The 20648-nt window shown below is 47.3% G+C and overlaps 1 protein-coding gene across 4 annotated transcripts in view; it reads left to right on the forward strand.

Annotated features, from left to right (window-relative positions):
- Positions 1-955: 955 nt before the first annotated feature.
- PTPN18 (protein tyrosine phosphatase non-receptor type 18) overlaps positions 956-20648 on the forward strand; it is a 39898-nt gene continuing 20205 nt past the window's right edge. For all 4 annotated transcript variants that reach the window (XM_063595359.1, XM_034954134.3, XM_034954133.3 and 1 more), the window contains exons 1-12: positions 956-4970; positions 7620-7728; positions 7986-8062; positions 8150-8245; positions 8361-8399; positions 17826-17894; positions 18459-18521; positions 18742-18884; positions 19250-19316; positions 19398-19475; positions 19568-19657; positions 19892-19980. In XM_063595359.1, coding sequence (XP_063451429.1) covers positions 4878-4970; positions 7620-7728; positions 7986-8062; positions 8150-8245; positions 8361-8399; positions 17826-17894; positions 18459-18521; positions 18742-18884; positions 19250-19316; positions 19398-19475; positions 19568-19657; positions 19892-19980 — 1013 coding nt within the window. In that variant the 5' untranslated portion in view covers positions 956-4877. The remainder of the gene's footprint in view (positions 4971-7619; positions 7729-7985; positions 8063-8149; positions 8246-8360; positions 8400-17825; positions 17895-18458; positions 18522-18741; positions 18885-19249; positions 19317-19397; positions 19476-19567; positions 19658-19891; positions 19981-20648) is intronic.

The following is a 20648-nucleotide window of genomic DNA, read 5'->3' on the forward strand; positions in this document are numbered from 1 at the left end:
GCTAATTTTTTGTATTTTTAGTAGAGATGAGGTTTCACCATGTTAGCCAGGATGGTCTCGATCTCCTGACCTCGTGATCCACCCACCTCGGCTTCCCAAAGTACTAGGATTACAGGCATGAGCCACCACGCCTGGCCTAGTTAGTGTATTTTAACTAGCTACCTCATTAAATTTTCTCATTAGTCCTTACAGTTTTTCATAAGAGTTTCTAAAACTTTGTAGCTGATTATGCTATATGCCAGTTAGCATTTCTGATGGGCCCCTCCCTCCTTTCTCCTTGCCACCCTGCATTGCCTAGGACTTCAGAACACCCTGGTCAGCAGCAGCAGTGAGGGTGCCCCCTCATTATAGGAATCCTTCCAGAGGTGTTTACACTCACCCAAGCATGGATGCACACTCATTTCTCTCTGGTGTTATAATTGATGGGCAGACAGCAATGCACACGGATCCATGCATCCCTTTGGTTGTCCTGGGAACTGCACTCAGCCATGACACATGGGCTGTGCAATCAGGGCCCGCAGACACGGCCCTCATCTGTGCAGGACCCTGGCCGGCATTTGCTGACAATAACATGGCCAATTGGTCTTTTCTAAATAAAGCACCGCATACAGAGGAAGTATGCTGAAGCTGGGCTAGCATCAGGTGTAGAAACTGCAGGCTGAGGAGGCAGCAGCCTGACCCGGCCTGTCAGTCACGGAAATCCCAGAGTGCTGCCAGCATTGCTGTTAGAGCACTTGTCTGCCCGAGTTTATTTCCTCCAGGGGCACATCGGGGGCCTGCTCTGGGCCATGCAGATGCCCAGGCTCTGCCCTGGAGGAGTGGGGGAAAAGTTGGTATGAGTATTTTAAAGATGGGGAAGAGGGCTTTCCCCTCTATTCCTAGTGGTTTCCCCTCCTTTCTGAAGCAGAATTGCAGGACAGCTCCCGAGGGCAGCAGGTCAGCCTCCACAAAGAGCTGGGGGTTGTGGGGTTTGGTGGTAGCGCTGAGAAGGGGTAGGGTGGCTTTCTCTTAGGCCCCTTTCTCTTTGGCTTTCTCTTTCCACCGCGCTGAGCTGCTGACCCTTTCCCATGGAGGGACCAGGAGTCGTCTTTGATTCAGAACACTGAAACCTGGCACACCTGAGGAGAGTTAGAGGAGACAGGAACAAAAGCTCTCCCAGAGGACTTAGAGCTCTCAGGCATCGGACGGGAGGGGGACACAGCCACATGCTTCCTCTTGCACTGAAGAGGGTTGCCTTTTTCCTGTTTGCTAAATGCCAGACTTGTGGATGGACCAACAGGACAACTCGCCCAGCTTGAAGGTTTTTAACAGAATGAAGCAATGGGAAAATGTTTTCAAATTTATGCCCCCCCTTCCACTTTTGTTTTAACTGAGAGGAGTGAGTAACGAGGTGGGCGTGGCAATATCAGAAAGGGAAACTAGCAGTGTAATAATAATATTAATAGCACCAAGTGTATACTGCAAGCCAAGTGCTGTTCTATCTAAATGCTTTATATACAATGATTTCCTTAAATTCTCACAATAAAGCAACAAGAAGAGACACAGTCCTACAGAGGAGGAAATTGAGACATAGAAATTAAATGACTTGCCCAAGGTCATACTGAGAAAGTCATGGTGCCAGAATTCTAACTCAAACATTTTGGTTCCAGTCTTCTGCCCTTTTTTTATTTTTATTTATTGATTTTTTTTTTTGAGGCGGAGTCTTGCTCTGTCGCCCAGGCTGGAGTGCAGTGGCACAATCTCGGCTCACTGCAAGCTCCGCCTCCCGGGTTCAAGCCATTCTCCTGCCTCAGCCTCCCGAGCAGCTGGGACTACAGGTGCCCACCACCACGCCCGGCTAATTTTTTGTACTTTTAATAGAGAACGGGGTTTCACTGTGTTAGCCAGGATGGTCTCTGCCCTTTTTTAACTAAGCAAAAAAGGAAGCTGGAGAAGAACTGTACCCTGGAGATGCCAGCAGTCTCCAAGGAGCTCCCCGCAAGCATCCCGGAGGAAGGGGTGTCTGCCAGGGGTCTCCACTGTAGTTTCTCTTTTCCCCTTTGCAGGCTCAGAGCAGGCTGAACTCACAGCCTTGTGCACCTGTCCCTGTGCATCTTCCTCTACCTTGTCCTCTTGGCTCTGTTGAGAGGCCCATGTAGCCACACTGACTGGTGGGAAGGTGACAGACTGGCACATGGCATGTGGGCTTTGGCACGCTTGGGGTCTCTGTAGCAGTGCCAGCAGCTCCCACTGTGCAAGACTGCTGCTGGCAGCGTGAACAAGAGGGCCACCAGCAGCAGTGAGTCTCATTGCAAGAACACAGCTGGCAGTCCTCCGGGAGAGAAAAGCCGGGGTGGGCCAGGGCCTCTGGAAGATGTGGGGTCTTCCCATCCCCCACACCTAGCCTGAGCTGAACAGAGGGCAAGCTAAGAGTTTGGATGTTTGGAGAGACATGAGGAACGGTCAGGTGTCAGGAGGACAGGTGGGTTAAACAACAAGCTGGGGCTTGGAGTGAGGGTGAACACGAGGACAGAAAGACACTCAAGGCAGCTGGAAGTACAAATGGCAGACTACAGCCTCAGCCACTTAATGTTCACAGGCCACAAGGCAGCATCTGGCTAGTCACTCAGATCCTCTAATAGACAAACCACCAAACACACACACAAACACACACACCCTGGCTGGACAGACTTCCAGATGGACAGAATCCCAGGGAAACACCCAGCTGGACAAACAGACAGATTACTGACAGATGGGAAGACCCTCAGCCAGACATCCAAATAGGCCTGTGGCCAGAGAGACACCTGGGCCCCCCAGCCAGGCAAAGGTCAGAATCCCTCAAGGACAGGCGCCCTCCCCAAAATGGACAGAGACATTACCCCAGAGGAGAGAACACCCCACCCACCTAGTCAACCAGACCTTCAGCTGGACGACATGCCCTCCACCAGTCAGACAGACCTCAGCCTATGAGGACAGGCCCTCAACAGGATCCCTGCTGCTGGACAGAGATCCTCTAGCCCATAAAGACTGCCCTGAATAACCATGTGTGCTCAGGGGCTCACATTTTCCCAGAAAATGTCTTTATTTTCTGAAAGCTTACTGATGCTTCTGTATTCTACCTCCCTGGATCTCCATGGCCATCCACAAACCCTCAATGATTATACTGAGAGTCACTATCATGCACTCAGCAGAGCTCTCAATGACTTCCCAGACTCTTCGGACCCTTCAATTACTAACACTCCAAATCCCAATGGCCCCACAATTACTTTCACTTCTTGTCCCAAGTATCCACTGGCCTCCCAATGACTGTCAATATCTACTGACACCCCCCCTCCCCATGAACATCCAAGGGACTCTGACTGGCTTCCAATGAATTCCCTATCACCACCATCCTAAACGATTACTATTGACCTTCGACCTCCCTGAGAATGCTCAAAGATGAAACCGATAAATGATGAACGTGGATCTCACAGTGACCCCTGCGGACCCCACAATAAATCAAACAGCCCTAGCTGCTGATCCCCACAGAGCCACTTTGATCTCTCCATCACTTCAGCCAAGGTCAGCAAACGACAGCCTGTAGGCCACACACACACACTAGAATAATTCATGACACATGAAAATTACATGAAATTCTAATTTCTTTGTCCATAAATGGTTTCTTTGGGACACAGCCACACTATATTGTCTGCTTTCATGCTGCCACAGCTGAGTTAAGCAGCTGGGGCAGCGATAGCAAAGCCAAAACCACTTCCTACCGGGACCTTTAAGAAAGTGTGCCCTTAAATACTCTGATAGCCCCTAGTGAATTAAATTGACCACCTGACATCATGCCCCTGTTGACCCTTCAGAGACTCAGGCACACATCCAGGCCCCAATGCTACCTTTCAACCCCTCAACGACCTCAAACTGGTGTCCACTGACGCCCCTTCCAGTGACACCCCTCTTAATTCTTCCGACCTCGGCGAGAAGGGGGCTAACCTAGGCCTGTCCTTGAAGAGACCCAGGTGCCAGTCCATTCTCTCCAGCCTCCCCTCGGTGATCCCGGAAGCTGGAACGGCGGCTCTCCTCTGACCTCTGCACACTTTCTGAAGATGGGAGTGTCAGGGCAGGCAAAAAAGAGAAGCTCTTCGTTCCCCAGAACCCACTTCCAGTGCCTCAGTTCTGTTTCCCAGCAGGCTTGTGCAGGTCGAGATGCTCACACAGGACTGACCCTGGTGCCCCAGCGCATCCGGGAAAAAGAGGAACCACAAATTCCTCGGGAAATACACAGATAGAGAAGATCCCGCTGCCACTTGGCCTTTCCCACGGCGTGGCTGCTCCTCCCCGGCCTCCCTTGGGCCCGGCTGGAGCGCACAGCGCGGGACGCCCCCGACCCGGGGTCCTCTGGCACGAGGGGCAGCCTGATCTCGGCGACCGTCTCCACCCAAGGCTGCTGCCCGCCCCAGCTCGGACTCCGCGCGGCCTGGCTCCCAGGAGACGGGCGGGAGGGCCTGGCGAGACCGCTCGGCCGTCCACCCAGAGCCGGCACCCGGAGGTCGGCCCCTGGGCGCGGATCCCGATCTGGGGGCGGGTCCCAAGCGGCAGGGAGCGAACCTGGGACCGTGCCACCCCCCCACCAGTGGGCGCGGCAGCCGAAAAAAAGGGGAAGCGCCGGCGCTGGACTCTGCTCAGGGCAGCCCGCGAGGACCTAGGGCTCCCGCCACAGCGGCCGGAGCGCCCGGGGTGGGGCTACGCGGGCTCAGAACACAGTGGCTGGGGCGCCCTGCCCGCCGCTGCGCGCTTCCATTGGCTGCCGAGGCAAGGGCGGGGACTCAGTCACCGGCCTCCGCCTCCCGCGGCGTCCACACTCGCCGCGCGCGCGGCGGCTGGGCTGGACCTTGCTGGCCCGCGGCGCCATGAGCCGCAGCCTGGACTCGGCGCGGAGCTTCCTGGAGCGGCTGGAAGCGCGGGGCGGCCGGGAGGGGGCAGTCCTCGCCGGCGAGTTCAGCGTGAGTGGCGCACGGGGTCCGCGAGCGGCGCGCCCCGGCCCTGGCCCTGCGGACGCCTGTCCTCCGCGCCCGGCGGGCTCTGCCTTTCTGTCTCGGTGTCCCCGGTGTCTCCCCGCCTCGGGGGGTCTCTCCGTGTTTCTCTCCCCAGCACTTCTCTGTCGCTCTTGCTATCTCCGTCTTCACTCTCTGCCCCCCGGCCCCGGAGCGCGACGTCCACGGCCAGGCCGGGACGGACCGTGCACACCCTCGTTCCCGGTGTCCTCGTCGCGCTCCCGGAACAACCTGGCTGCGGGCGGGACAGGCGGGGCGGGCGCCGCAGGGGAGGGCGGGCGGCCCTGCTGCGCTGGACAGCCCCGGCCCCGCCGCTTCTGGCGACCTGACTGTCCCCTGTGATCACAGGAAGGAAGGGGCTGCAGCAGGGCGAAGAGGAACACGGAGGCTGTGGCGTGGTGAGGGTGTGAACGCCGGGCTCGAATCCGCGTCCGGCCCGAATCCGCTTCCCGTCCCGAATCCGCGTCCCGGCCATCCGCGTGTGGTCCAGGCGGTCTACCTGGCCCCTCCGACCTCGGCTTCTCCCTTGGTGAAATGGGGACATGAATGACCAAACTGGTCTAAGGATTAAATGATGTGGGTGAAAAGCACTTAGCACATATTGGGCGCACACTTCGTAGGGGCGTTCGTCACTGCCTATAAAGATTCTAAACGTGGGCCAGGTGCGGTGGCTCACGCTTGTAATCCCAGCACTTTGGGAGGCCGAGGTGGGAGGATCGCTTGAGCTCAGGAGTTCGAGACCAGCCTGGGCAACACAGCGAAACCCCGTCTCTACTAAAAATACAAAAATCAACTGGGCATGGGCGCATGCCTGTAATCCCAGCTACTAGGGAGCAGAGACAGGGGACTCGCTTGAACCTGGGAGGCAGAGGTTGCAGTGAGCTGAGATGGTTCCACTGCACAGCTGAGATGGTGCCACTGCACTCCAGCCTGGGCCACAGAGTGAGACCCCATCTCAAACAAAACAAAACCAAACAAAAAATCTAAACGTTACAATACAGGTAGTGCAAGCCCAGCATTAGGAAGGCTCACGCAGCATCCTAGGCACTGTACATTACAGTTGATGACGTGTTTAAAGTGTAATCGCTTATGTACCAAACATAGAAACATACCATACAAACGCATAAACTGATATATGGTGACATATATCAAGTTTAGAAATATGACAAATATATAAAAGTTTTATAAATGACCGTTTATACAATAAACATTGCATAACTGCATAAAACAATACAACAAATGAATATAACAAAGATTATAATTTATAAAATGACCAAAGTTATTTGATAAATTCATAAGTAGATATAAAATATGTAACAGATGGCCGGGCGCGGTGGCTCACGCCTGTAATCCCAGCACTTTGGGAGGCCGAGGCGGGCGGATCACGAGGTCAGGAGATCCAGACCATCCTGGCTAACACGGTGAAACCCCATCTCTACTAAACATACAAAAAATTAGCTGGGCGTGGTGGCGGGCGCCTGTAGTCCCAGCTACTCGGGTGGCTGAGGCAGGAGAATGGCGTGAACCCAGGAGGCGGAGCTGGCAGTGAGCCGAGATAGCGCCACTGCAGTCCAGCCTGGGCAACAGAGCGAGACTCCGTCTCAAAAAAAAAAAAAGTAACAGATAATTATAAACCTAAGTAATTTACACACATGTAGAAACATTGTATATAAGAAACTAAGAAATGCATAATAAATGTAAAATATATAATTATACAATATAAGAATGTGTGTAACAAACGTAAACATAATACCCATGTGATATATGACATCATGCGACTGGGTGGGTTCTGAACCGTGTACAGTGCAGAGGGCCTCACATGCGGAAGGCTGGGTGGTGAGGGCACCCCTGCTCCCCAAGCCTGCCTCCCGCATGTGCAGGAATCACTGCGCTCTTCTAGGTGTTCCCACTACACAAGGGCATCATGAGGGCTTAAATGACCCAATGGACACAAGTAAAGTACTTAGAATAGTGGCTGGCACACAGTGGTGGCATGGGTGTTACTTATTATCATTGAGATTACGAATACCTGACGATGATGGTAATACACGATTCACTAATTATTATTATAATCTCCCAGTAACACAGTGCCTATAGTATCTTGTACATACATTATAATGCCTATGCATTCATTGTACATTGTCTTATATGTTTAGCTACATAGCCCATAATATATTTCATTACAGTTATTGCTTACAAGACAATGTCACAGATTGAGTGTGCAGGGGGTGGGTGCCGAGAGGGTCTGAGTTCAACCCTCACCGTGTGACTTCCTGGTTGGGACCTTCCACAAGTCGCTGAACCACGTGGTGCATAAACTTTCCCGCCTGCACAATGGGGATGTCAATAATAGTACCCACGTCGTAGGAACCTGTGATGATTACATGCCCTTAGCACAGAGAGTGGCACAGAGAAGGTGCCCTGGGTCACTATTTCTGTATCATTATTATTAGGCAGGCCCAGTGCCATCGGGGTCTGCACTCACCTCCCCAGGCCACTGGCTTTGTATCCTGCAAGCGTGCCTAGGTGGCCCGGGACTCTGACCTGGCTCCTCTCCTGTCTCCTCCCCTCCCTGACCCACTCATAATGCTCTACCAGGACATCCAGGCCTGCTCGGCCGCCTGGAAGGCTGACGGCGTGTGCTCCACCGAGGCCGGCAGTCGGCCAGAGAACGTGAGGAAGAACCGCTACAAAGACGTGCTGCCATGTAAGTCGGGGCTTCTGTAGGGAGTCGGTGCAGCCTTGCACGCCCCGCCACGTCCAGGCGTCAGTGTGCACTGCAGTCATCCACTGTGCTCTCCTCCCAGAGCCTCACCCTCTGCACTGCTCAGCAGCCCACAAGGGCACCTTGGTGGGATCTCTGCATGTGTGTGGTCCCCTGCTGGCTTTCAGCCAGGGGGCTGTCAGAGGCTCCGTCACCCTATCCTATCCAAACTCCACGTTTCTCACCTTATCTGCTGACAGATGATCAGACGCGAGTAATCCTCTCCCTGCTCCGGGAAGAGGGACACAGCGACTACATTAATGGCAACTTCATCCGGGTGAGGGTTGGGGTCACGGAAGGAGGTGGACTGGGAGTGGCCAGGGGTGGGCCGCAGAATCTCAGTCGTGAATTCGGCCTTCACCAGGGCGTGGATGGAAGCCTGGCCTACATTGCCACGCAAGGACCCTTGCCTCACACCCTGCTAGACTTCTGGAGACTGGTCTGGGAGTTTGGGGTCAAGGTCAGCACTTGGGGGTGGGGCACAATGGTGGGGTCAACATCTAAGTACCCCCTCGGCAGTTTCCCTGGCCCCCTCACCCAAATCACCTTCCTCTCCCCTGACCCTCCTTGTCTAGGTGATCCTGATGGCCTGTCGAGAGATAGAGAATGGGCGGGTAGGTGCCCTCTGCCCCCAGGTTTCATGTCCTTGTGGGAGGAGGGAGGAGGGATCTTGCTAGCTCCTCCTTGACCCCAGGACCCGAGGGTCCAGCTCTTGGAATGACCTTATTGTGGCTCTGTGGGAAGCCCCATTGTTCCTCTAAGTTCTTGTTGATATGTTATTCATCCCCCAGTGTTGGCAACCCCTCTCCTGCTGGGCTTCCCAGCCATTTCACACCTTAGACCATAAGGCCCTATTCTGACTGCTTCCCCTGTAGGCTCTGATCTCTCTTTCCACCTCTCTTCCCTTTATTCAGTCCACTCTAACAACTCTGGTCTCTGCTGTTCCCATGTTCCAGGGATGGCTCTGCCTCAGGGTCTGTGCCTTGGCTATTCCTTCAGCCTAGGACATCCTTCCCTGTGGCTTGCTCTATCACCTCCTTCAGGTCTTTGCTCAAATGTTAATTCCTCAATGAGACCTTCCTGGGTGGGTCTTCACACCATTTTAAACTCTCAGCACTTCCATTCTCCCTCCCTTGTCCTACTTTTCCTTCTTTCTTCACAGTTCTTGTGAACTCCTAACACACTGGATAATCTACAAATGTATTATGTACATTGTTTATGCTTAATCTCCCTGATTTAGAAGGTAAGATCCACAAGGCCAGGGATTTTTGTTTTGCCTGTTAACATAAATTAGTTACTAAATAAATAAATGCATGTCAACATTGAAGGCTGAAGGCACATAGCTTCATGTGGTTTCTACATTCTTGCCTGCTCCATGGATGGGGTAGGGGTTCCCTGGGGTGACTAGCTGATGGTGGAGGCTGTATGATCTGTAGTCTTGTCTCTTTCTCATTCCTGATTTTGGTAATTTGTGTTCTCTCTCTCTCTGTCTCATCTCTCTATCTCGCTATCTCTTTTTTCATGCTCCTGCCTGTTTTTTGTAAACAGTGTATTAGAACACAGCCACACTCATTTATTTACATATTGTATATGCTTGCTTTTATGCTACAGTGGCAGAGTTGAGTAGTTGCAAGTTGAATAAATTATATGGCCTGTAAATTCTAAAGTATTTATCTGACCCTTTATAAAAATGTCAGCCAATCTTTGGACTAGAAGTTTATCATTTTATTATTTTTTCAAAGAACCTGCTTTGGTTGTATTCATTTGTATTCATTTTCTCTATTGATTTTTCCATTTTCCACTTTTTTTTTTTTTTTTGAGACAGAGTCTTGCTCTGTTGCCCAGACTGGAGTGCAGTGGTGCAATCTTAGCTCACTGCAACCTCTGCCTCCCAAGTTCAAGCAATTCTCCTGCCCCAGACTCCTGAGTAGCTAGGAATACAGACACATGCCACCACGCCCAACTAATTCATTTTCTACTTTAATTTCAAGTGTACTTGAAAACAATGTGTATTCTGCTTTGGTTGGCTGGAGTGTCCTGTAAATACCAATTAGGTCAACTGACAGACTTTTTTAAAAGACACTTTTATATCTTTACTGTATATTTTATATCTTTACTGATTTATTTTCTCTAAATGTATGGATTGCTTAGAGAGGAGTGTTGAAATTACCAACTGTTCAATAAGTATTAATTAGGTCAAGTTTGTCAACAGCACTATTCAAGTCTTATTTCTGACAATTTTTTTTGTCTGCTTGCCCTATTATTTGCTGAAAGAAGAATGTTGAAATCTGCTGTAACTATTCTTTCAGTTTTACTTTTCATGTTTTAAAACTTTATGATTGAGTACATATACATTTAGGATTATGTCTTCCTAATGATTGGATCCCTTTCTAATATGTAATGACTCTTTATTTGTTAATATTTTTTTCTGAAGTGTACTTTGATATTAATACAGCCATTTAAATTTCTTTCTTTTCTTTCTCTCTCTTTCTTTCTTTGCTTTCTTTCTTTCTGTTTTTTTGAGATGCAGTTTCCCTCGTCACCCAGGCTGGAGTGCAATGGCGCGATCTTGGCTCACTGCAACCTTTGCCTCCCAGGTTCAAGCGATTCTCCTGCCTCAGCCTCCCGAGTAGCTGGGATTGCAGGTGCCTGCCAACACGCCCAGCTAATTTTTGTATTTTTAGTAGAGATGGGGTTTCACCATGTTGGCCAGGCTGGTCTCAAACTCCTGCCCTCAGGTGATCCACCAGCCTCAGCCTCCCAAAGTCCTGAGATTACAGGCATGAGCCACCGCCCTCGGCCTTAAATTTCTTTAGAGTTTGCATATGTCTTTTCCCATTCTTTTACTTTGTATCTATGTTCATCTTTATTTTTTAGTGTGTTTCTTGTAGGTGGTGTATTGTAGGGACTTTTTTTTTTTAAGACAGAGGGGAATGGAGTGGTGCAATCATAGTTCACTGTAACCTCAAAATCCTGGGCTCAAGTGATCATGCTAGCTCAGCCTCCCTGAGGAGTTGGGACTACAGGCATACACCACCATGCCTGATTAATTGTTTTTTATTTCTTGTAGAGATTAAGTCTCACTGTATAATCCAGGCTGGTCTCGAACTCCTGGCCTCAAGCTGTCCTTCCACCTTGGCCTCCCAAAGAGCTAAGATTACAGGCATGAGCCACTGCATCTAGCCAGGACTTACTTTTAAATCTAATCTGACAGTCTCTGCCTTTAATTGGAATATTCAGCCTTTAATGTAATTATCAATAATGTTGGGTTTAAACCTACCATCTTGCTATTTGTTTTCTATTTGCTCTGTTCTTTTCTTCTTTTTTTCTCTTTCAGAGTGAGAATTTTTTATTAATCTATTGCATAGTAATTATTCCCTTATTAGCTATACATCTTTATTTTAAATATTTACTTGTGGCTTTAGGGTTTACAATATATATCTTTAACTTATAGTCTATAGTCAAATAATATTCTACATTTCATGTAAAATGTCAGAACTTTACTGTAGTATATTTCGATTACCCCTTTCCATGCTTTGTGCTATTGTTACTATATATTATAGTTCTATATATAAAATATACTCCACAGTACACTGCTATTATAGTTGTTTTAGAATATCTTTTTAAACAGCTTTATTGATGTACAATTCAGTCACTTAAAGTGTACAGTTCCATCATTTATCTATATTCCTGAGCTATGCAACTATTACCACAGTAAGATTTTTGTTTTTGTTTTTGTTTTTGTTTTTGAGACGGAGCCTCGCTCTGTCGTCCAGGCTGGAGTGCAGTGGCGCGATCTCAGCTCGCTGCAACCTCCGCCTCCCGGGTTCACGCCATTCTTCTGCCTCAGCCTCCCGAGTAACTGGGACTACAGGCGCCTGCCACCACGCCCGGCTAATTTTTTGTATTTTTAGTAGAGACGGGGTTTCACCGTTGTTGGCCAGGATGGTCTCAATCTCCTGACCTCGTGATCCGCCCACCTCGGCCTCCCAAAGTGCTGGGATTACAGGCATGAGCCACCGTGCCCGGCCTACCACAATAAGTTTTTGAACATTTTCATCATTCCATAAAAAAATCCAGGCCAGACATGGTGGCTCATGCCTGTAATCCCAGCACTTTGGGAGGCTGAGACTGGTGGATCACGAGGTCAGGAGATCGAGACCATCCTGGCCAACATAGTGAAACCCCGTCTCTACTAAAAATACAAACATTAGCTGGGCATGGTGGCATGTGCCTGTAATCCCAGCAACTCGGGAGGCTGAGGCAGAAGAATAACTTGAACCAGGAAGTTGGAGGTTGCAGTGAGCTGAGATTGCGCCAATACACTGCAGCCTGGCCACAGAGCAAGACTGTCTCTCAAAAAAAAAGAAAAAGAAAAGAAATCCTATATCCATTAGCAGTCACTCCCCATTTCCCAGCAACCTCTACAGCCCCAGACAATCCCTAATCTATTTTTGTCTTTATACATTTGCTTACTTTGGACATTTCATATAATTGAATCACATAATATGTAGCCTTTTTTTGCTTAGCATTTTGTTTTGTTTTGTTTTGTTTTGTTTGCTGAATACTATTCCATTGAATGGATCTACCACATTTTACTTATTGGTTGACAGAAATTGGGTTCTTTCTACTTTTTGGCTATTATGAACAGTGCTGCTATCAACACTGATATACAAGTCTCTGTGTAGATGTGGGTTTTCATGTCTCTTGGGTATTGCTGGGAATTGCTGGGCCATATGGAAACTCTATTTTTAACATTTTGAGGAACTGCCAAACTGTTTTCCACAGCGGCAGCATCATTTTACATTTCCACGGCAATGTTTGAGGGTCCCCATTTCTTCTCCCTGATGCTTGTTACTGTCTTTTTTTTTTTTTTTTAATTATAGCCATCCCAGGGGTTGTGAAGTGGTATGCCATTGTGTCTTTCTTTAAATGATGTGGTAAAATATACATAACATAAAATTTGCCAGTTTATAGGTGCTCAGTGAGGAATGTTAAAAATAATTTTGCCATTTAAACCATTTCAAGTGTATAATTCAATTGAATTAAGTACATTCACAATGGATTAACCATTCCTACTGTCTATTTTCAGAACATGTTCATCATCCCAAACAGAAATTCTGTATTCATTAAACAATAACTCCCCATTCCCCCATTTCCAGGTAACCTCTGTTCTCCTTTCTGTCCCTATGAATTTGCCTATTCTAGGTACCTCATGCAAGTGGAATCAGGAATACACTAATATACAATACTTGTCCTTTTTTCAAGGTTCATCCATGTTGCAGTGTGTATCAGAATTTCACTGTTTTCAAGGCCAAATAATATTTCATTGTATGTATATATCACATTTTGTTTATCCATTCGCCTGTTGGACATCTGGGTTGTTTGTACCTTTTGACTATTGTAAATAATGCGGCTACAAACACTGGTATACAGGCTGGACACAGTGGCTCACGCCTGTAATCCCAGCACTTTGGGAGGCCGAAGCAGGCGGATCACGAGGTCAGGAGATCGAGACCAGCCTGGCTAACACGATGAAATCCCATCTCTACTAAAAATACAAAAAATTAGCCGGGCGTGGTGGCAGGCGCCTGTAGTCCCAGCTACTCGGGAGGCTGAGGCAAGAGAATGGCGTGAACCCATGAGGTGGAGCTTGCAGTGAGCCGAGATCGCACCACCACACTCCAGCCTGGGCGACAGAGCGAGACTCCGTCTCAAAACAACAACAACAACAAAAAATTGGTATACTAGTATCTGTTTGAATCCCTGTTTTCAGTTCCCTGGGTATACACCTAGAATGGAATTGCTGGATCATATGATAACGCTATGTTCAACATTTTGTTTTCCACAGTGGCTGTACCATTTTACGTTCCCATCAGCAGAGAGAGAGAGAGAGGGAGGGACATGTGTAGTTTAATGACAGGGATATGGTCTGCATTGTTAAGACTATCTTGTCATTGTGTAAACATCATAGAGTATACTTACACAAACATAGATAGTATATACATTTTTTATTTATATATTTTTCATATGGAAAACCAAATGTCCCAGCACCATTACTGAGTATCAGTCATTTCCCCAACTTAATATGCAGTGTCAATATCAAGTGCCATGTATCAGGTTTCTACATATGCTCCATTATAATCTATGGCACCACCATCGTATATGTGGTCTGTTGTTAACCAAAACATCATTATGTGGCATATGACAATGACATATATGCCATCCTAATGAGTGGGAAGTGGTACCTCATTGTGGTTTTGGTTTTCATGTGCTTATTCGTCCATTTGTATATCTTCTCTGGCCAAATGTCTATTCAGGTCATTTATTCATTTTAAAATTGGGCTATTTGGGGTTGTCTTTTTATTATTGAGTTGTAAGCATTATTCTGTATATAAGTCCCTTATCAGTACATGATTTAAAATGTCTTTCCCATTCTGTGGGTTGTCATTCCACTTTCTTGATGTTGTGTTTTGAAGCACAAACATTTTGTGAAATTTTAATTCCAATCTATTGTGTTGCTGTGCTTTTGGTGTATCTGAGAAGTCATTGTCTAATCAGAGGTCATAAAGACTTACTCCTGTTCTTCCTTCTAAGTGTTTTGTAGTTTTCTTGCTTATAGTTAGGTCTCAGATTTACTTTGAATGAACTTTTGTATGTGATGTGAGATAGGGGTCCACATTCACTCTTTTGCATGTGACTATCCAGTTGTTCCGGCACCATTTGTTGAAAAGACTATGCTTTGCCCATTGAACCGTCTTGGCCCCTTTGTTGAAAATTAATTGGCCATAAATATAAGGGTTTATTTCTGAACTCTCAATTTTATTAAGCTGATTGATGTGTTTATCCTTGTGCCAGTGTAACATAGTTTTGATTATTATACCTTTGTAGAAGTTCTGAAATCAGGAAGTATGAGTCTTCCAAATTTGTTCTTTTTTCCAAGATTGTTTTGGCTATTTTGGGTAGGTCCCCTGCTGTGCAGAAGAGTTAAACATGGCAAGCATAAATGTTTATGCTTAGAAAGGCCTTCCTGTAAGGTTGACTCTTGGGTGGCCTCTAGAAACCTAGGTTTCTGATAACAGTGGCTCACTATGCCTGAACTGTTAATACAAACAATATGCTTTATGCAGAACACCTGTTCTCCTGCTGGTAGTCTGACATTTTGGTACAGGCTAGGCAGAGTGTGCCTACATTCTGTGCAGACGGTGCCCCAATAAAAATCCTGGGCACTGAGTTTCTAATGAACTTTTTTATGAAACGCTGTTGAGTTTTGTCAAATTTTGTTCTTTGCATCTATTCAGATGATCGTGTGTTTTGTATTCTACTAATATGGTGTATGACATTGACTTTCATATGTTGAACCAATCTTGCATTCCTGGAATTAATCCCACTTAGTCATGGTGTTTAATACTTTGCTAGTACTTCACTGAGAATTTTTGTGTCTATGTTTGTGAGATATTGGTTAGTAGTTTTCTTTTCTTGTGATGTCTTTGGTTTTGGTGCCAGGGTAATACTAGCCTCATACAATATGTTGGGAAATGGTTCCTCTCAGTTTTTTGCAAGAGTTTGTGAAAGGCTGGTATTAATTTCTCTTTGTTTGATAAAATTCACTAGATTATCTTTTAAAGATGTTTAAAATGAAATATCTTTCACATTTAGCCACTTACTTTTCTCCGTTATTTTGTGTAGATCTGTATTTCCATTTGTATCACGTTCCTTTTGTATGCAGAGCTTACTTATTCTATTTATTTAAGAGATAGGGTCTCACTCTGTCATACAGGCTGGAGTGCAGTGTGCAGTCACCACTCACTGCAGCCTCAAACTCCTGGGCTTAAGCAATCCTCCCACCTCAGCCTGCCAAGTAGTTGGGAGTACAGGTGTGCCACTGCACTCAGCTAATTAAAAAAGTTTTTTTTAGATACAGGCTAGCTATGTTGCCAACACACCTAGCTAATTTTAATTTTTTTTTTTTTTTTTAAGATACAGGCTATGTTGCTCAGGCTGGTGTTGAAGTGGCCTCAAGCAATCCTCCTGCCTTAGCCTCTCAAATAGCTGGGATTACAGGCAGCAGCCACTGTCTGTAAGCATCTGAAGAGCTTACTCTAATATTTCTCATAATGCAGATTTGTTTGTGATGAATTCCCTCAGCTTTCATTTGTCTGAAAAGGTTTTCAGCATTTTTAGGATATCATAGCATTGACTTGCCGTTTCTGACAAAATGTTGCTATAATTCTTAACTTTGTTCCTCAGTATGTGATGTGTCCTTTTGTGCGTAATGCTTTTAAGATTTTCTCTTCTGGGGCCGGGTGTGGTGGCTCATGCCTGTAATCCCAGCACTTTGGGAGGCCAAGGTAGGTGTATCACTTGAGGTCAGGAGTTCGAGACCAGCCTGGCAAACCTGGTGAAACCCTGTCTCTACTAAAAATACAAAAAAAGGTTGGACATGGTGGTGTGTGTCTGTAATCCCAGCTACTCAGGAGCCTGAGGCAGGAGAATCGCTTGAACCTGGGAGTTGCAGGTTGCAGTGAGCCGAGATTGAGCCACTGCACTCCAAGCCTGGGTGACAGAGCAAGGGTCTCAAAAAAAAATTTTTTTTTCTCTTCTTCATTCTTTTTCAGTAATTTGATCATGATCTGCCTTGGCATGACTTTCTTTAGGTTTAGGTTTATTCTCCCTCTGGTTCATTGACTTTCTTGGATTTGTGGGTTCATAGTTTCGTCGAATTTGGGAAAATTTTCACCTATTATTTCTTCACATAAAGTTTCTGTTATCCCTCTTTCTCCTTTCCTTCTGGACTCCACGTGCACATACACTAGACTGGTATATTTCTACAGAGAACTGATTCTCTTCATTTTTTTCATTTCATTTTGAATTATTTATATTGCTATGTTTTCATGTCTATTGATCCTTTCTTCTAGTGTCTACCCTGCTATTAGTGGATTTTTCATTTCATATATTTTATTTTTCCTCTTTATAAATTCCATTCAGGTTATTTTTTGTATTTTTCATTCCACTCTGCATCATGTTCATGTTTTCCTTTTCATCTTTGAGTGTATTTGTAATAGCCATTTTAAGATTTTTGCTTCTTTCCTGAACTGTTATTTCTGGGCCCTTTCCTATTGACTGATTTTTCTCCTGGTTATGGGTCACACTTTCCTGCTTCTTTGTATGTCCAGCAAAATTTTACTGGATGCTTGATATTTTGAATTTTGCACAGGTAAGTGTTGGATTGTTTTCTTTAGAGTGTTTTGCCTTTTCAGGAACTTTTGGATGGTTGATCAAGTAGCCTTTGTTCTAGAATTAATTTAGCCATACTTCTAATGTGTGGTCATTCTAGGTTCCCTACTAAATGTCCCTTATAGTTGATAATGCCTCTACACTCTAGCTAGAGGGAATGTGAATTCTTTCTCATCATGAGCTCAAGGAAATGTTCATCCTACAGATCCCTACTATTCTTTCATGGTAAGTTATTCTTGCCTGGCCTCATGGGGTTTCATGTTGTATATATTCAGATTATTCAACCAAAGAATCAAGGAGGGGACTTCTATGCAAGTTATTGTTTTGTTTTTATTTGCATACCTCTGTTCCATCCAGGACTCTGCCCTGCAAATTCTAGCTGCTTTTGCCTCCTTGAGCCATGGTCTCTGGCTCAACTCAGTGGGATCATTAGACTCATGTCTTACAGCCTGGTGACACTTCCATGCAATAAGCCGGAGTGGTCTATTCAGTGACCACAGTACTGCAACACCTGCCAACCAGTGTCTGAAAATAGTGGCTCATGTATTTTGTCCAGTTTCTAGTTGCTTACAGTGGGAGGGTATCCTGGACTGTATTTCCCCTGCATGGTCAGCAGCGCACCTCCATTGAGTCTGCATGTGTTTAATCTGATGGCTCTGTTGGCTGGCCTCTGTTATAGGTTATAAGTATAGCTGCCTGTGCTTCCACCACGAGCACCTGGGGTGTCTTGTGGCAGGATTGAGCTAGCTCTGAAGCTGACTCCCTCTTCTCACTCCCTGCCTTTTCTCCCTTACCTTTTGCAGAAAAGGTGTGAGCGGTACTGGGCCCAGGAGCAGGAGCCACTGCAGACTGGGCTTTTCTGCATCACTCTGGTGAGCTGTGGGAGTTTTCAAGGAAGATTCCCAGGGTGGAAAGGCTTTGGGTTGGGCCTAAAAGGTTGAATGATTTAACCCACAGTCCACTCATACTGCAGGAAACCCTCTGGTGTTAGCCTGCAAATAGTTAGAACTTAATATAGGGATAGCCTTTGCATTTTTATTTTGGCTACAATCAGTTAATCTCTGTCATGTAAATGTGCCTGGTTAGGTTGTTGAAATTCTTACTTCTCTTACCATTTCAAAAGAGCTTGGGGAACTCTCTCAAGTCATACATACAGTTAGTACTTAATAAATACAATAAAAGTTTCATTTTAGAACAAAAGACATCTCTTTTCATTGCAAAAGGGCTTGTGTTTTTATAATAGTTCCTCTTTTGCTCCTGTGTCAAATGTTTCCTTAATGAAAGCTTTGGGGAAAGTTTGGGCTATATGAATTTTTAAAATGTTTTCTGTATTTGATTTTTTGATCAGGAATGCTTTGCTTTCTATAAATGTCTTCTGGTACCTATGATCTTTGTTCTCCTCCCTCTTCTTACTTGCCCCACCCGCCCTTACTCAGATAAAGGAGAAGTGGCTGAATGAGGACATCATGCTCAGGACCCTCAAGGTCACATTCCAGAAGGTACTGTGACAGGGGAGGAGGAGGTAAAGGGGCTCCTGAAAGGGGAGAGGTTTCCTCCCCTGTAAAAATGGGCATCATACTAGTACCCACTTCCTCAGTTATTGTCTGGTAGACATAAATGGAAGATGCCTAGAAGTGGGCCTGGTGTATAGTAGATGGCCAATTAATGCTTTTTTCTTTTTTTTTCTAAGTCTTTTGCTCATCTTTTTCTGTGTTTCAGGAGTCCCGTTCTGTGTACCAGCTACAGTATATGTCCTGGCCAGACCGTGGGGTCCCCAGCAGTCCTGACCACATGCTCGCCATGGTGGAGGAAGCCCGTCGCCTCCAGGGATCTGGCCCTGAACCCCTCTGTGTCCACTGCAGGTTTTGGAAATGGGCTTCAGGAGGGTCTGGTGAGGCAGAGGGGACAGAGCATGGAGGGGAGTACAGGGCATGGGGCTAGTCTTGTAGTCTGAGTGCCTATTTTGAGAACCCTTGCTCACCTCCATGGACTGTAATTGTGAGCACTTGTTCAGCACAGACTCAGCTGGGGAATAAGCACACAGCTGCTGCTCAACAAAATGTAAGTGATTAAAAAGGTTTTCCTTGTTCAGATATAATCTGAAGATTCTGGGAATCAAGAGGCTCTGCAGGGGATCCATCAGGACCCTCACCCCCATCCCCAAATGCCCCATCTAAAAGGGGTTGTGGTCAGGACCTGACCAGGCACACTCTGATTCTCTTGTCAGTGCGGGTTGTGGGCGAACAGGCGTCCTGTGCACCGTGGATTATGTGAGGCAGCTGCTCCTGACCCAGGTACGATGCAGGCATCCCGTGTGTGCAGTGTGCTGCCCATGACCACGTGTCCTGCTCAAGTGCCTTGTCTGTCTGCCCCAGATGATCCCACCTGACTTCAGTCTCTTTGATGTGGTCCTTAAGATGAGGAAGCAGCGGCCTGCGGCCGTGCAGACAGAGGTGAACCCTGGGTCTCCTAATCTTCAGGGACAGTGGCCCACTGCTGTCATTTGCCCCTGCCTTCCCTTCTTGATGGTCCCTCACCCCAACAGGAGCAGTACAGGTTCCTGTACCACACGGTGGCTCAGATGTTCTGCTCCACGCTCCAGAATGCCAGCCCCCACTACCAGAACATCAAAGAGGTACAGAGGCTCCTTTCCCACTCTCCTGTCCACCATCAGCACCCTCAGAGACCAGGACCCCGAGCAGGGTCCAGCCCCCGGGACTACTGGGAGCAGGCACTGACTATGACATCCACCTGTGCCCTCCTCCAGGCATCCTTATCAGGCTCTCCCATCTTAAGCTTTCTCCCAGAGCCCCTTGAGAGGCCTGGCCAGCTTCCTCCCTCAGGAGCCTCCCCTCCTGTTTTTCTTCAGAATTGTGCCCCACTCTACGACGATGCCCTCTTCCTCCAGACTCCCCAGGCACTTCTCGCCATACCCCGCCCACCAGGAGGGGTCCTCAGGTACCCGGCTCCATCCCCGCATTCTTCCCTGCCCAATTTCTCAGGCTAACCCCTTCTTCATCCTTGGAACACCAGTCCGTTCCTTGTTCACTTCGCCAAGTGTTCGCTGGCCCTTTCTTCGAATTGAGCTCTGGGAACCCACCCCAAGATGATTCATTTACCCCTTGCCTCTGCCTCTAAGGCTTGCCCTGCCTTCTGAGTTAGGCCTTTCCTGGATCCTCTAATCAAACCTTAATTCAGGTGGCTCACCCCTGTAATCCCAGCACTTTGGGAGGCCAAGGAGGGCGGATCACTTGAGGCCAGCTGGAGACCAGCCTGGTTAACATGGTGAAACCCTGTCTCTACTAAAAATACAAAAATTAGCCAGGCGTGCTGGTGAGAGCCTGTAATCCCAGCTACTCCGGAGGCTGAGGCAGGAGAGTCGCTTGAGCCCGGGAGGTGGAGGTTGCAGTAAGCCGAGATCGCACCACGGCAGTCCAGCCTGGGCGACAGAGCGAGATCCTGTCTCAAAAAAACAACAAAAAAAAATTCAGCAAATAATTCTAGACGCCGCCTTCTTGTCAGGCCGCACGTTGGGTGCTGCGGACATGGGATTGAGCCGCCTTCGCAGCGGAGACTTAAGGCCCTTGTCCTTGCGGCCATCCCTTCCTGTCTTCTATGCCACTTCC

Source organism: Pan paniscus, chromosome 13 (genome assembly GCF_029289425.2).
Source record: "Pan paniscus chromosome 13, NHGRI_mPanPan1-v2.0_pri, whole genome shotgun sequence".
Classification (NCBI taxonomy): domain Eukaryota; kingdom Metazoa; phylum Chordata; class Mammalia; order Primates; family Hominidae; genus Pan; species Pan paniscus.